Raw genomic sequence first — 17,097 nt, 5'->3', positions numbered from 1 at the left:
TTGGATTAAAGAACATGTTGTAGAAATGGATCTTTTTTTTTTTTTTTTTCTAGTTTGTTTGCCTTTCTACATATTATTATTGTCAGGCTTGCTGTGGGGCTCTTAAAGGGATGGGTTATGACCTTTTTCAAGGTAAATAATCAGATTAGGAGCTCTCTTTCAGTGATATTTAGCTGTCTATTGGTTAAGATGAGCTCTGGGAAAGGGAGCTGCTTCAAACTATGTGGAAAGCAATTTTTAACTCTACTTTCAAAAATTATGGTGGAAAGAAAGAAGCATTGCTACTTAGGAGCTTTCAACTTAGTTCAGGGTTAAAAAGCAGTAATCAGTGTAAAGCAGTAAGAGTACTTCATGCAAAGATTTTAAGTAGGGATGGAAGAATTAATTTTTTAAATTTTTGTTCTTACTTATTTTCTTGTTTGCTTGCTTGCTTACTTGTTTCCTAAAGAATACAATGAGAAAGTTTTAAGAAAAAAAGACTCCCATTCTTGCAGGAGACTTTATGGCTGCCTCTTGAACGATGGTTTTTAGAGCTCTTTGATCCTATTGTCTTCTAACCATATGGGAACCTTGCTGTCTGTTATTATGCAGCTCTTCTATTATCAAGTAGATTAGTGGTTAGACTACTTGCACAGGGAATGGGAAACCGAGGCTCATTTCTCTCCACTGCCAGGCTGGATTTAATACCAGAGCTCCCACCTCCTAGTGGATGTTGTTACCACTGAAGAGATCGTAGACTGTTTAATGGTTAGGGACCCCCACACCATGCACTGAAGCTGTGCCACTCTTGGAAAGAGCACTGGGCCAGTAAGACAGTGCATAAGTAGGATAAAGCCCATGTATCTAAGGCTATGATCTACCTATCATACATTTATAAATAATGTGAAGTCCTAGCTCTGAGCCCCTGCTCCAGAAATAGCTTATATATTTCACATGAAAGAATCACTGGATCAAACGGAAACTGCTTTTGGAGCAAGGACTGGAACCTAGGACTTCACAAGCATTGAAGACGTGGTCAGCTGATGGGCTATGCAGACTATATGGACATGAGTTTGGGATGGCTTGCATTGTTCACAAACAAAGGTCTGACTAACCTCTGTAACTTTGAATTCTACTATATTATTGATTTTGTTGTTATCTCTCTTCTAACAGCACCAATAAACTTCAGTCAAGATCAGGGATCCTCTTCTCTGGACGCTACTTACAACTATAGTAAAAGAAAGTTTTTTCAAGCAATTTGAGAAGCAAACAAGAGGCAGTGTCCATAACTAATATTTTCTTATCCTATTCCATGATGGCTCTAAATCTTTTGTACCAGTGCAAAATGCATGTAGAGCTACTGATTTTGTAAACATTTTTCATCCATATGGATTTTCTTTCAAGTAGTGATAGGGACTGTTCATGTCAGGGTCATTGGCGAATTTTGCTTGGTATATGTTAGGCTTTCAGAAGAAATTAAACAATAAAGTTTACAGTTTTATAAGAAACTATATAAGTAATAATTAGCTCTTTTCTCTAAGAGCACAAAGCTGTTTCATACCGCCAAACATGTATGTTTGCCATACAGCCAAACTGAACAGGTCTCACAGAGAGAGAAAAAAAATTGTCTGAATCTAACCTCCTAAATTTGCCCATAACAGGTTTTCTTTCAATGCTGGTTAATTTTTTATCAGAGGACTATCCAGGCTCAGCAGTATAACATCCGCTGAAGTATGGGACCTCCCTCTTGCAATAATGCTTTTTATTCTTTTTTCAAACTTAACGCTGTTCCAGAACTAACTGTTGTTAAAGAATTCTAATGCCGGGGGGATGAAATTCCTTGTCTTGGAGAGAGACTAGCAGCTCCGTGGCCAGAAGTTTTAATAACAAGAGATGGTTTCTTGCAGCTGGTCAGAGGTTTGGAATGTGAAAAGTTTTCCAGGAGAGGTGGGTAGATTGCAGGTGAAGTGGCCAAATGGGGAGAATAATCACAAATTACTTTTTGGTTCTGTGGATTATCAGACCATTCCACAATTTTTCATCCGTAAACAGCCGCTAGAGCTATAACTGATCATTTGATCAATGCATCCATCTATTGCAATTCTTCCCCTTTTGTTGTGCTGTGAAAATGACAATGAGAGAAGCAGAAATCTACTTTTAATGAGAGTAAGTTTCATCTCCTTGCCTCAGTCTGTCACTAAAAATAGTGATTGTTTTCCTGCCTGTTTGACCTGCTGCTGTGTGAAGAAATCTTGAAGTCATTTCTCAGCCATATTTTTTTGTCTAGTTGATAGGCAAAAAAACCCACAAAAGCAAAGAAGAGCAGGCTTTTATGATAATGTCATCATCGGCTCCCAGCTTCAAACACTTCTGCGGCTTTTGAATTGTCATTTATAACTTGGAACTGAACCGACCCATAATTCCCTTGATGCATTTAGAGAAATTGATAACAGACTGCTTCTTTTATGGCTCAGAGGAGGCAACTCCAATCACATCACTATTGGCAGTCAATATTATTTTCTGACATGGTTGTAAAAGTATAAAGGGGCTTATGGCATTTGTTTAGATGAGGAATGGGCTCTCAAGCTGTGCTGGGGTTTATGGGTCCAGATTACTGAGAAGCAAAGGGAATATGATGTTTGCAAACAGGATATGATTTTATTTAAGTTTGGGTTTCATACGTTGTTCCCTGGGGATTGTCCTGCAGACAGAAGAGAATTTCACTTTTATCATATGAAATTGGGCAGTTATCCAATCCCTCCCTGCTCTCCCCCACCCTCAAAAGACACTGCTCCAAACCTGTAATGTGTAAAGTCAGATCTTTAAATTGCACGAGGAGGAGCTGGGGGAGAACACCACCAGTCTGCAAGAAATCAGACTTTTGCAGAATAAACATTTAGTGAGCTGCACAGAATGTAAAGCTATAAAATCTCTCTACATTTTTACAAAACATACAAAATATTCATATTTTCTGAATGTTGAATTTCTTCCTGCCATTCCTTGCTGTGGTAGCTGGACAGTACTACTTTTTTGTCCTGACCACACAGGAAGAAGAGCAACAAGAAAGACTAAATTTCACTGGTACACAACTTTAGTAAGTCATCCAGGCAACAAATTTTTTTCTGCTGCTTCTCAGATCTTCTTCTTCTGCTTCTTCCCTTGATATTCTCAATCTGGACTCAGGAAGAATTTTCAGTCTTTACACATTATGACTCCTCATTCCTGTTATTTGTACAAGAGCTAATGGTACCAACCTAGTTGCATTACCATAGTACAATAGTGTAAAAATTAAGAAAGTATTGGTGATAACATTGTCTCCTTGTAGCAAATTTTAGGCTCCAGGTTGCTTTGGAGTCTGTCCTTATATCTGCATGCAAATCTGGCTGTAAAGAAATCAGACTGCCTATGGTTTGGGCACTCAAATTAAACATCACCTCCACACAGGTGTTACAATTAACTTCCTTCCCCTACATCCCAAGCTGTACCAAAATAGGTATAGTCCTTGCATAATATCAACCAAAAATATGTCTGTTTCCTGGTTTGGGGAAAGCAATCTGTTATTCCTAGAAGCTCAGCTACTCAATATGATGTCTTCTATTGTGAAATCATTAATGCTGCCATATTATTGCCATGCTGCCAATATATTCACCTATTAATTTAAACTACTTGCCTGAGTGGCCTTATTAATCTACTAAAATTTTCCAGTTACAACATTTTGGAGCAGATTGTGGGAGACTTCTGGGAATAAAAGACTTGTTTACCTCCTAAGCCTCTCTGGCAGCTACATCATCCCTAAAGAAATTCCAAAATTTAATTGAAACAACTTCACAGGCAATAGTTTTGCACGACTGTTTAGGACTCACAGTTACACGGCATTGACTGTGTGATATTTTCTGCAGAAGTCATCAAAATACGTGGTCAAAAAGGCCATCCTAGTACGACCCCAAGGCACAACTTAAGGCCAGTGGGGATGGAAACAGAGCGAGGGCTCGAGGCTTGTTATCCCGGAGCATTTAAGGGTCTGTGTGTTCATCCACTAAGTGCAGTTGCAGATAAACCTATTTAGGTTATCCACAGGACAAGGGAATGAGGGTGTAACATACTCCCAGTTGCTCTGATGAACGCAGTTTTAGGTGGCATACCCATCAGTACTGGCAATTCATGAAAGCCAGCTGTTTCAGCAGACTACGTTTTGTAGGAACAGTCAAGCTCTCATGTGTAGAGAATTGTAGGCTTTCTAGCTGACAAGCTCACAGCTTCCTTCAGTGGGCAAACTAAAGAACAGGGAAATAAGGGGAAACCTGCACATTTACTTGCTTTCACTTCAGAACCACTGCAGTTCTCTGAAGACTCATTTTTCCAGCTTCACGTACCTAATTTTAGACAAATTACTGAAACAGCCAAAGCAGGACCCTGGCCACCCTTGCTTGCCTATATAACCATTAGGGAGCCATGTGCATCACTAGAGCAGGAGTCAGTGCACCTAAGATCAGAACTGACTGGAGGTGCTTGATTTCCTTCATTGGCAGGGACTTAAAGCAAAAAAGTTCCTAATTTTAGGCATATTCATTTTAGGAAAAAAAAGTTAACAAGTGTGATAACAAGAATCTGGATGATCAGAGCAGGAAATAGATGTTCTTCCTTTACTGTGGTACAGAGACTTCATCTCTGGATATGTAAAGTGCAATGGTGTCTCACCTCTGGGCAAGGATGAAGTGCTGCATTTAGCATATCAATACCATGGCCACAAAAAAAGGAAAATGTCTCTTCACACTAAAAGGTAGGTATTTTGTCCCATTCCTGTAACAGAATCACAGAATCACTAGGTTGGAAAGGACCTTCAAGATCATCAAGTCCAACCATTAATCCAGCGCCACCATGTCCCCTAAACCATGTCCTGAAGCGCCACATCCACACATTTTTTGTCCTTCCATGGCACAGAGGTGGCCCTACGCCATCCACTGCAGAGCTTTACATTTAGACCAGTCAGAGGCGAAACTGTTCACCTGAGAGACATAGCTCTTTGGCATTGCTGCAGGCAGAACAGAATATTTCAGAATAGTCCCAGACTGCTTAACTTGTAGCAGGCAAGGATAGAAAGGTCAGGGGTGGTACTCTGCCAACTCATGAAATATAGAGTTTGGTCCCTCAGATAATGTTTTTGCCCGTTTTAACAGAAGACCTTTTTTCCTGCATACTAGACCAGATTCAAATTGTAAACAAAGATACAGTGCATGGAACAGAGAAAATTATTGTGACATTAATGAACTACCATAAAGTCAAACCTTTGAAGGTCTTACCTAATTTTGTGCGTTTCCTAAAAGTTATTGTGTTGCCAAAGGCCAGCATTATGCAAAGAAACCCTCTTAATTGCCAGAACATGAAATATTTTTTTTATATATATATACACACACACATATGTTAAATGTAAATAGTGGAATAGTATCATATACAATTTACTAATACTATTCACTCTCCCCAGACTTAATCGCACACACACACATATGGATTTGATGGGAATTCTGTAACTAAAGCAGAATTCACATTTGCACTTTAAAAACACATCATGTGTTTATTGATAGAATTTAGCCCCCAAGACAGACAGAAAAGCTCTCTGAAGAGGGAACGTTCATGTGTTGCTTGTCTGAATGAACACCAGGTTCTAGCATAGCTCCATGGTGGCCTCTAACATAAAGATCATCTACATCCAAGAAGAAAGCTTTAATGTTATGTATTGCTAAAACGTGTTCAGCAGCAAATGATCAAACTTTTAAAAAATAAGGCTTGAATTCTGCACAGAAAAGTTGTATTTTCTGTAACTGTGTGCATTATGACCAACTACACGTTTTTCTATTTGCCCGTTAACTCCTGGAAACTGCATGACCAAACATAAGGCGGCAGTTGCACGAGCATTTTCACACACTAATCCATTAAACACTAAAACAAATGTCAAGTTAAATTAATAGAGTACTCAGGGCTAGGTCTGAAAGTGCAGTAACATTTTTACAAGCATCTGGTGATATATGCCACATATCTGAGACTTGAATCTGGGCCTAAGTGTTTTATTTATGAGTTTTTTCTAAAAACAAGTTCTAATCCACAACTAATCCATGCTATCCTCCCTCCATTCCCCCTACCAATGATCCACACATCACTGTTTCACTAAGGTTTTGAGATCCTTTAGGGTGTCTAATGTATGCTTTATGAGACCCACAGATTCTGAATGCCTATCATAAAAGTTAGTTTAAGAGAGTAACTGAATCAAACTATTTCTTCTGAAGATATTATTCTATTCAGGCTTTAGCTTGACTTAGCCTGATTCTTTTCTGATTCTCATTTTGAATACAAAACTATTTATTTTTTAATACAGACCACATGTATTTACTTGCTTTTTTATAAAACCTCAGGTGAATTCCATTTGTACAGAAGTAGGGGTGCTGCTTTTTATCAGTGGCTGACTACCACCATCAGTAACTCTGCTAGGCTTTCATGTATTTATTTTTACCTATAATTTTTTTGCTGAGTATTTTCTGAAAATCGCTTTTGATTTATAAAAGCGTTACAAGTTAGGTCACTATTTCCAGGTAAAACTTGAAAAATGTTAAATATTCTACATGCAGTGGGTACATGCACTGTCCGCATTCCTTGCTCTTGCTCTGAGAGAGGCTTTTGGGGTCAGAATTAATAGCCTCCAAAATTCCTTTTAGAAGTCCATTTCCATGAATATTATTACTGATAAATTCTCCTACTGGAATTATTCAAACACAACAGAGAAGCCAATGCAAACCCAGGTGAATTCCATGCTTTTTGTTTAAACCATGATTTGTGAAGATCCTTTGAACTATTCATCCCACTGGAGCCTAAACATCACATCCCCGTCACAGTTTGTTTGTAAACCGCACTGGTAGGCAAGAAAGTATGAAAAGCTGATATTCTGGGTACTCTTTATGTCAGGCATTTTAGATTAAAGCAGCTGGAAATGACTTTGACAGAACAAATCTCTGATACAGCTGTAAAATAGCAGCAAAAATAAAGGAAGCTCACTATATGTATTTTTCCTGAAGTAGCCTGCTTTTACACACTTCCCATATGTGGGATTTATGGAAGAGACGTCAGCCATGCAAATTTTTACTCCTTTGTTCCTTAACGAGAGACATGGCTGACAGGCCATTCATTAGAGGTTGTTCCTTGGAGATGATGTGCACACCTTCGCTTCTTTAGTCATGGTGAGATGAAACAGCAGCTGAGAAACACGTCAAGGACCTTTTGCTTCTTAGTGGAAATCACAGAGGTGATGAATGACCACCAGAACATCTGTAGGAGTGGGAGGTGAGAGCTATAAGCGTGACACCTGGGAAGCTGCACTGCTCATGGTCAGGAGCAAAGTATTTCAAACTTATGTGCTAGAGTTTGCTGGCACCAACTGTCTCCAAGAATGAGACTGCTTGCTGGAAGTGACAGCAAAATGCCACACACAATTTTTAGAGGTTGCAACACTTCAGGAAAATATTTAATTTTTATTTTCATGCCAGGGAACTAAAAAAACACAGTGATGGAAATGTATTTGCTCTGGCATAAGTGGAAGAGTGTGAGACTGATCACTTTTAAAGCTAAAGCACGGGAATTTGCTCTGCCATACACAAGTTTTATTAAATTGAAGTTTGGCTGAGGGGGTCTGTACTCTCCTATAGTATTTCTCACAGATTTCTTAATCTGTTTATTTATTGCTAATAGCTACACTGTTATTAGCTGACTAGATTTTATTTACTTCTCAGTTTTATAACCACTTATATCAAAGGACAGTATTTTTTTATGTAGTAGTTCTTCCAGATTTGTCTTGAAATGTATCCATCTGAAATGCATACTGGATTAACTTCCACCTAGGAACAGCTGAGCCCAACCTCTGCTCTTTAAAGAAATGGCAAAGAATCCTTTTAAACTACTGTAAATGACTGCTACTTTTTATCTTGTCGTTCAGGATATTGGACACATAGAATACAATCAATGTTATCAAAGGATCATCACAGGTCAAGATTTCCGTGAACAAGTAAATGACAGGTTGCATTTTTGAACTATTCTCAGAGAATAAGTAGAGCATCCCTGGTAGGGACATGTGGTAACTCTAGGAGGACTGGTTTTGATTTTTATGATAGCAACAGTTGTGCAGAGAATCCAGAGCAGGATGAATGATTCAGCATACTTTTAATTCCTTTTAGGAGTGAAATCAGAATTCCACCGCGGAAGCTGGATTTATGTTAAATAGCAAATTGTGTGTTTGTGTGTGTGTGAGAGAGAGAGAGAGGGCAAGATCTAGGATGCTTTGTCAGAATCCATCCCAAAGCAGTAGCTTGGGCTCTCTTTCATATTGCCATATAGTTATCAGTGGATGTGTATCTAGGGCAACTTCAGTGTTCACAATAATTATTTAAGAAAGAGAAATAACTCACACAAATGAAAACACCATGCAGGGTATAAAAAAATGGAATGATGTGTCAGACTGTAAGCAGCATCTCTGGTCAGCAGAACTGTGATCCAGTGACCATTAGACAGATGCCAGGAGGTTTCCAGAGAAAGGACAACTGAAACCAAGGATGAATGAAGAGGTTCTCTAGCAAGGGAAGGGACAGGTAAAACAAAAGGCAGTTATAAATCTTTTAAAATTTCTTTAGAATTCTTATTCATGCCACTTATTGCCTTTCTGAGGTAGGTTCCAGATAAATGTAAATAGCAAGACAAGTAACATTTCCAGTTTCAGCAACTGCAGTGATTTCAGAAAGGCCGTTAAGTAAACAGTATCTCTCCCAGATATATTTCCATATTCTTCCTCTCCATCTTCACATACGTGTGCCACAACCTGAGCACGGTATAAGCAGTTGGTAACTTTCAAATTCTATGGTCAGTCTTCCTTAATACAAAATATTCCAGCCATGAAGGGGAACGCTACAAGCTTTCTATCTGCTGAAACGTCTCTGCTGCGAGGCTTCTCGTTTCTCAGCTTGTTTTCAGTACGCTTAAAGTCTTCATTGTGAAAGTTAAGTTATCACACAGATATTTCTTGCAGGAAGCATTCATATCAAGTTCTTTCTGTAGTGCAAAGCAGGGAATTTCTGCACATAGAGCTTGAAATTTTAGTTGCATTCAGTCAGGAAAAGTGACCTACATTTCTTTTCACTTAAGTCATTCCCTTCCTCTTTAATGCCTCCACATCCACTTCAGGGACAGGTAGCTTAATTTCTATCATCTGTAGCTTTACAGAGTATTAGCTTTGCTACACATGCCAATGATTGAGCTATACTAGATGTGCTTGAAGAAGCCTACAATCTACAGTGCTCATTCAGGAAACTCGGAGTGAAGTAAATCCATATGTGTGTTAGAATGTCAGTGTTCGGATAGGGCTCATGTTTTCTGGCTCTTGGCGCTATCATGCACAATCCTTCTTTGAAGAGCTGCAGTAGTGATTGGATTTTTGATAACAAAGTGTGTAGTATGCCCATAGTTTGACATTTTGATGCTTTAAAAAAATGTTCTTTTTCATTTGGTTAGACATTCAGAATATATTCCTACACTGACAATTTTTTAAAGGACTCTTAAATGAAAATAATATATATAATTAAGCAGAAAAAGGAAGAGCTAACATACTATGTTAGAATTAAGCTACAAATGCTGTATTTTCTGTAAATTTTAACATTTTCTGAAAAAAATTCCTAATCAAGATAGGGTTTTTACTGAACTCTTTGGCTGTTCCAAAGAACTTGCAGAACAGAAATAACCTCTTATAAAATTCCATTTGACTTTTTCATAGTCCGTGATTCAGAAAGCGTCACATTTGTCACAAATTCATGCATACTTAACGTCTAGATAAACTGTCAGATATATGTGATATATACATGAACTAGAACCAAAAAACAGTGTCTAATCCTATTCCCTTCACTTGAATAAAATCCAACCATTTCATCTCACAAATAAAGAAAAGCATATCTAGTAGGTTTTTACAAAGCTGTATTTCATATACAGCATGACAACTGGTCCAGCTGTAATTTTAATGGGTTTGCCATTTATATCACTGTATTTCAACAGCAATTTACAAAATAAACATTGGGTAACACTAAAAGAAAATCTCTGTTTAAATACGTGAAACATTTAAGGCAATACACAGCACTAATAGAGATATAAAATGGAGTGGGATGACATTTTCCAGTCATTACAGATAAAGCGTTTGCTGTAGGACAACAGTTTTTCTAGATCGTTCATGAGATGCTCCTCAGAAATTCACTCTGAATTTTGCATGAATATGAAATAGAATTTGACATCTAAGTTTTTAATACTGTGCCTTTCAGGGTAATTATTCATATGTTTATGTTAGTTTTCTTGTATGATAATAACTGTGCACTAAGGTATGCAGCTTCAGTGGGCTACCTCTGGCTTTGAGAATTTACTATTTGTTACATGCCTAGGAGATGAGCTACAATATCCTGAATTTCCAGTGTACATTTTGGTGGTCATTTTTGAAAATTCCTCAGGAAACACTGTTCTGTTTCCTGATGGCCCATTTTTACTTCCAGTCCAGGTAAAATTAGGTAGCAGTCATTCAAGTGGTCTGAAGGAAATTTTTCACTGAAAGATACCTGGTCTTGTTGTCCCAGTTCAGTCTCCTCACACTCAGCTGAAAGCAGAAAATGATAAATGCCGTATCCTGGCCAATAATCAGCGTTCGGCGGTTGGAGAGACTGCCGTCTCATGTGTCAGAGCAGACAACTGTCTTGAAGGGTGGGTACTCTCAAGCTGTGGTTACAATTTTAACTTAATCGGCCTTCCTGGAAATGAATCATAGTCCCTTTGAGGATGCAGGCTCCTGCTCGTGCCCTGGTTTACTGAGCAGCTGCCATTGAATCATTTTCATCAGCCACTCCTTCATGTTAACCTTAATTTGCTAGCCATAAAAATGGTAAGAAAGTACTCCCTCCCAGTCCTCTTGTTGATACTTTTTTATTTGAAGTACTGCACAGTATTTTTCAAACTTTATTATGGTTTGATTAAATTGATTTAACCGATGACCTCTACTTATTTATCTCCTTATTTGTTTTAAAAATGAAAATTGATTCACAGTTGCTCTAAATGAATAGAGAGACAGCCTGAAGGTCTGCCTAATGTTAAATACTACTTTTTTTTTCTCTACTACTTGGTTTCTTTCTTATTTCTTCTTGTAATTTCCTTAGTTATCTATTGATTTGTATGTGTCTTTGAGAAAGCTGCTTAGTTTCTTTAAAACTCAAGCTACCAATCTGCCAAACAAATATAATAAATCATCTCATATCAAGGTGATGATGCTTTATTGTATTTGTACAATATTTTTAGTTCTCAGATGAAAACAGAGTGTGCTGTTATTACTGTTGCTGTAAACTTTGCAAGCAAAATCTAGTCTTCTTATTCAGGTCTATTGTGAATACGAACTATTTTCATTAGTTCTGCTGCATGCACACAAAACTGATCGAAACGATAGAAAACTCAGGTCCAGTACACTGAAAAAGAAGATCGCTTTAGTAGCTTGAAATGTAATATTATTGTAACAGTAATGGCAAAGACATTTGACAGGTGTAGAGAAGATCAAGCTTCTTTCTGTTTCAAATGACTAATCAGAGAAATTCCACAGAACCTCTAGAGTCAAGTAGCAGTTGCATCCATTTTCAATTACTTGATTTCTTTCTTTCTTTCCTTCTTTTTTTCTTTCCTTTTTTTAAAAAAAAAGAAATTAGGAACAGAAGCTTCTGGTTCAAACTGAAAACATGTCTCAGTGTGCTTGGATGTTATCCAAATAGCATCTGCCACAGTATTTTGTCTATCCCTAAACGTTTTTCTTTTTATGATAAATTTGTACGGTATGATACAATTAAATGCACTTCCCATGGAGCATTGAGGAAGTCTGGCTGTCTCTTTGGATGACTTTTTCAGACTATTTCACACCATGTCTGCTTGGCATGATATCGTATAAGGGATATACAACATTTCACCTTTAATTTTTGGTATGTTTCTGCAAATCGATAGTTACTAAAAATAGATTTCAAAAGTAAAATCTTAGCATACCGATTGAAGCTGTAGGGCAATGCTGCTTAGCCATCTTTGTAATATTTCCTTTCTAATATTTTGTCCTTTTATTTTATATAATAGTCATGTAACATTTTTTGTGTCACACTTTCTCATTTAGAAGGCGCAAAAGATGATTTTCTCTGCTTTAGATAGCCACATTCATCTTTTACAAAGTGGGACTAAAGCCTTTCAGCCAAAACTTATCTGTTCGTCAAAGCTGGAGATGCAGAAAGGGTCGCGCTTTATTTTATTTCATTTTATTTTCTGTCTATGGTGATAGTGACTACTGAAATTAGTCTAAACAATTAATCGTTCCGATTTCAGTCACTTAAAAAGAGCTGCTGCCTGGGTAGGAAAGTGCTCGCTGCTCTCTTTTTTTTTAAAAGAAAGGGGCAATGACCTGAGCCGCTGGTGAGTTTTGGTGGCACAGGTTGCCTGTGACAGCTGCCGGAGCCAGCGGTGGCCGTCCCCGCCAGACGTTTTGTCCCGGCGCTGGCAGGTCCCCGTCCCCCCGCCAGCGCGAGGACCCGGCACCCGGCATCTGGCTGCCAGCGCGCAGGCCCAGCCCGGCCGATGTAACGCTGTTTGTAACGAGAAATCTAAACAGGGAATGGCAGCGAGGCATGACAGGAATGTGTTTCCATTGGAGAAGCCCGTGCAGAGAAAAAGCATAAGGAAAGCCATGTCCAGAAGGCCTTTCAGCTGGCCAGGACGGAAGACTGATGTTATTGTACATGGGCTGTCACGCTGCCAGCCCTCCCTCACGGGTTTGTTTTCTCTCATGCTCTCCCTCTCCCTCTCCCTCTCCCTCTCTCCCCTGCCTTCCTCCCGGGCCGGCTGTTTGCTCAGGTGGACAGTGACACCGTTTGGAACGAGCTGCACTCGGCCGGGGCGGCACGCATGGCGGTGGGCTGTGTCATCGAGCTGGCGGCCCGCGTGGCCTCCCGGGAGCTGAAGGTGAGGTCCGGGCCGCGCCGTGGGTGGGAGAGCCGGGGCGGTGGAGCGGGGGGCTGAAGGGAGGCGTTGTTCAACCGCTCTGCTCCGGGGAGGGTGGCAGCAGGAGGGCCGGGAGGACGGCCACGAAGGTGTGGCAGCCCAGGCGGCTCTTCCAGGCCTCGTTGGGGACAGCCTTGCTGTCCACACGCTGAAGCAATGGAGGGTGCTCACAGCACAGGGTGCTACAGCCCCAGGTGAAGTTACTCATAGCAGGCACACCTCTGGCAAGTGGCTGTGGCACTGCCTTTTAAGTGAGTTTTTAAAATATTTTTTTAATATTGTTTAGTCACATGCGTAGCCTCAGGATACCACCCAGAGAGAGGGGAGGCAAACAGCGGGCGTGCAGACTCGGGGGAAGAGGAAGGTGGCTGGTGAGGAGAGCAATGACCCGGGAGGTGCCTTTCCTCCAGGCTGACCGCCCCATGTTCTCCTCCCTGGCCCCCTTTCCTTTCCTATCTCTGCGCTGCGCGATCTGCAAGGCATGATGTACAAAACCCAAATTATCCCCAGTCTAAACAATTTATAAAAGCTCCAGACCTGACGGACTTTGACATTTTATTTGGTATTTTAACAGCCCTATTTAAAGGTGCACCATATGCAGCCAGAGTGCAGGCTTGCCCCAATAAACATTGTTGGAGCTAACATGTCTCCTTAATGAAACTGTTTATTCACTTTCCAGCCCAAATACTAATCGGTTCAGTACTGTTTCCAAAATCAAGATAGAAAAAAAAATTTTAGAATTAGCATTGTATGATGACTTTTAAAATTCGAAAATGTATTTGAACTTCAGAATTTTCCTCCTGTACATCTGTCTTATTTCAGTCAAAATATGTTAGCTACATATTTGGGGAGGGGTACATATGTTTATGTGTATATATACATAATCATAGAATATAGAGGTACATAAATGATAGTGTGCTCACATGAAAGGCAGTGCTATAGCTCTGACTCAACCGAATGCAGTTACTAAGCTTTCATATTCAGACACCGAAATCATTATCCAGGTACTACACAAAATGTACAAATTTTGAAATCTCAGATCAAGGACAGGACACATCATATGGGATCTTGTTGTGCATCCTTTCTGATGGGTACTGCACCCCTGTTAAGATTTTTGGGCATAGTACAATTCAATACATAACTCATTGTGCATTATTTCCACCCAATGGAACTAATGAAAGTGAAGAAGGATTTTTTAGCTAGTTTTTACCTTTGGCAACTGTAGGACATATGTCAGTCTCTGAGGCAATATAAAAGCAAGTTTTGATAAGAATAATGAGTTATGTTCTGTGTGCAGCTGACATGAGCAGGGTCTGCTGCAGAATCTTTACTGCTTACCTCTGTACATTTGTGATGTCTTTCCACACTGTGAATGCTCTTGGTTGTTTACGTGTGTGTGATGGATGGCTGAAAAGAATCACACATCAACCACTGTGAGACCTTGGTTGCTACTGGCATTGCAACAGTCTGTAAACAAATACTTTAAATTTAGTACTAGTTTGTAGTTTACTGTAAAATTATTGTTGATCTTAGAATCTTTGTCAACAGTGCAGAGAACGGAAGCAGTCTCATGCAACCTCCAGCTGAGACATAGGAAAGGTAATTGTTCAATAGACATGCCAAGTAGTTGATTTATAGCAAACCATCAAGAAAATAGGAATGGAAAGGATTTGCTGTGAAAGAGAATTGTGAATACTCACGCCATTCCTGATAGATGTTTATCTAACCTGCTCCTATACTTCCAGCATGAAGCCCAATGACTTACATGCCACCATGCCAACTGTATGAACTAACAATCTGCATGTGGTATTTATAATTTAAGGTTATGGAAACGTTATTAAGGCCTGACTGACAGAAGAAAAGCATGATAGCAGGAGTTCTGCAAGTCTACCTATCCTGACATTAGTTGTTTTGTCAGAATCCTCCTATGTTTGCTGTGTCACTGCATCCATACAAACCTGGGTTTTGCTGGCAAGTTGCTCCCAAATACCCTCATATGGTAAACAACACTAGGGAGATTTTTGCAGTGTATTCTGGAGTTTTCTACATGGTGTTCAGGATGAGATTTTACATAGCTGTGAGAATTTAGCCCCACAGATCTGTGTGTTCCAATCTACCTTCATGACTTTACATGTTGCTTTTCCATTTTGCTGCCGTTTTTCCTCTAGAAACAATACATGTTGCATTGATCGACTGTTTCTGGTATAGGGAAAATGACAATTCTGTAGCGTACTTGTGAAGATCTGAGGGGAAGTAAGTGAAGTTGGCCACTTCCTCGTGCATTCATTGAGCAAATATGCATGTGAAGCAACCATTTGGGGCCTGTACTGTGAGCACCGAGTGGGAGGATTAAGCTCTGATGGGAAGCTGGAATGATCTGCCACAGCTTCAGAATTTTTGGATGACAAAAAAATGCCTTCCAAGAATTGTGTGTAAGCTATAACAGCTCTGCAACATGTAAACAGCAAGATGAGAGCAGTAGAGAAACACACTGTAATTTTTCCCTGGAAGTTTACCACCATGGATTGCTATCAGATGGTGTGCTGTCAGTTTGGTGTCATCTTAAGAAAAAAAAAATTATGAGACAGGACACACTGATTTGTTCTGAAATCCCACAGTTCCCTGAGAAGAGCTGCATCTCCTGAAGTTCACAGTGGCAGACTTACAATGCACAGCAAGGACTTCCCACAGGGCAGTACTCCCAATTGCAGCAGAGGAGGCAGTAAATTATCTACCCACTGCACTGGAGAACCACAGATGCCTTTTTCTGAAACAGTCACGGCAACATTAGGATAACCTCAGAGTAAAACTATCTAGCACAGACAAAGTCTGAGACAAGAAGCCTCAGGAATGAGAAACTGAAGTAATTCATTTAACAAGTGCTTTTCTGACATGAGAATTATGAAATTTGTCAGTGTAGTTGGGTATGAGCAGCCCAAATATTTTTTACAGCTTGATAAATCAATACATAAGTTTTAAAATTCTAACAGGGTTTTCCTAAAATTAAAATGAATATAATAGTTTATTTTATGGACATGTATTCAATTACTTTTTTTAAAAAATTATTTATGATACTGAAGATAAATGTATTCACTGACAGGCTAGAGTGTGAAAACTAACAAACATAAATTGCCCTGTATTGACTGGCATCTGACATTTAAAGTCCATTTCAGGAAGGACAGGACATTTCAATTTCTATGCTTATTCCATGGCCTCTACTGATACTGCTTGCTATTGCATCGAGTGGTAGTAGTAGGTTTAAACTATAGGTACCTGCTGCTAAGAACAGGGTTGAGACTACAAAATAGATTATGAAAGACTGCAGAACAATTGAGAGATTCACTACAGAGCTGGGCATGAGTCAAACTCATATGCAAGGCAAAACATTCTCTATTTTATTCTGAATTTCCTGACACTATCAGTCCCGTTTGACACAGGTCTCGTCTGTGAACAGCAACATTTTGTTCATCTGATTTGAACAGTGTTCAAAAACTGACCAGGAGTTAAGAGTTCTCTTCACTGTAGTTCAAACCCCTTGTGAGACATCAGGTTTCTTTGATCTCCTTGACTAATGGGGAAAGCATCAATATGACAGTGCTAAGGATGTAAAACAATATGGTTTACTGAAATTCTACTGCTGCTGTAATAGTAAATTACTGTGGGGTTGGTTTTTTAAAATCAAGACAAATTGTCCCTTCTCTGGGGAGTCTTAATCTGGATGGTTTTTATTTGATTATATCAAACAATCAAAATTAAGGATTTTGGGGGTTTGGTTAATAATATAAGGAACACTCATTGAGATCCAGTTGACACACTTTTGAGGTCATATTTAACAGAGAATAAAGAATCACACCACTGGAATATATAGTATGATAAATGTGATATTATATTAAGTCAAATGAAATGCTTTTCCTTTTTTCATGAGTTTGTTTACATGTATGATGAATGTCTTCTTGACACTATTACAATAGGAGATGAGCCTAAAGACTGCACCCTTTTTTGAGCTTTTAGGAAACCTGCTGATGCATGTTGAGGTAC

The 17,097-nt window shown here is 39.2% G+C and overlaps 1 protein-coding gene across 1 annotated transcript in view; it reads left to right on the top strand.

Moving 5' to 3' along the window:
- The window catches only part of HDAC9 (histone deacetylase 9), a gene marked incomplete at its 3' end in the record, with an annotated part of 225,766 nt that overhangs the window by 103,118 nt on the left and 105,551 nt on the right, over positions 1–17,097 (top strand). The window contains exon 15 of the mRNA XM_081996501.1: positions 12,913–13,020. Within this exon, the coding sequence (XP_081852627.1) occupies positions 12,913–13,020 (108 nt within the window). The remainder of the gene's footprint in view (positions 1–12,912; positions 13,021–17,097) is intronic.

The sequence above is a fragment of the Phaethon aethereus genome, assembly GCF_964289735.1.
Source record: "Phaethon aethereus genome assembly, chromosome: 2".
NCBI classification, from domain to species: Eukaryota; Metazoa; Chordata; class Aves; order Phaethontiformes; family Phaethontidae; genus Phaethon; species Phaethon aethereus.
This window is presented reverse-complemented; position numbering and strand designations above follow the sequence as displayed.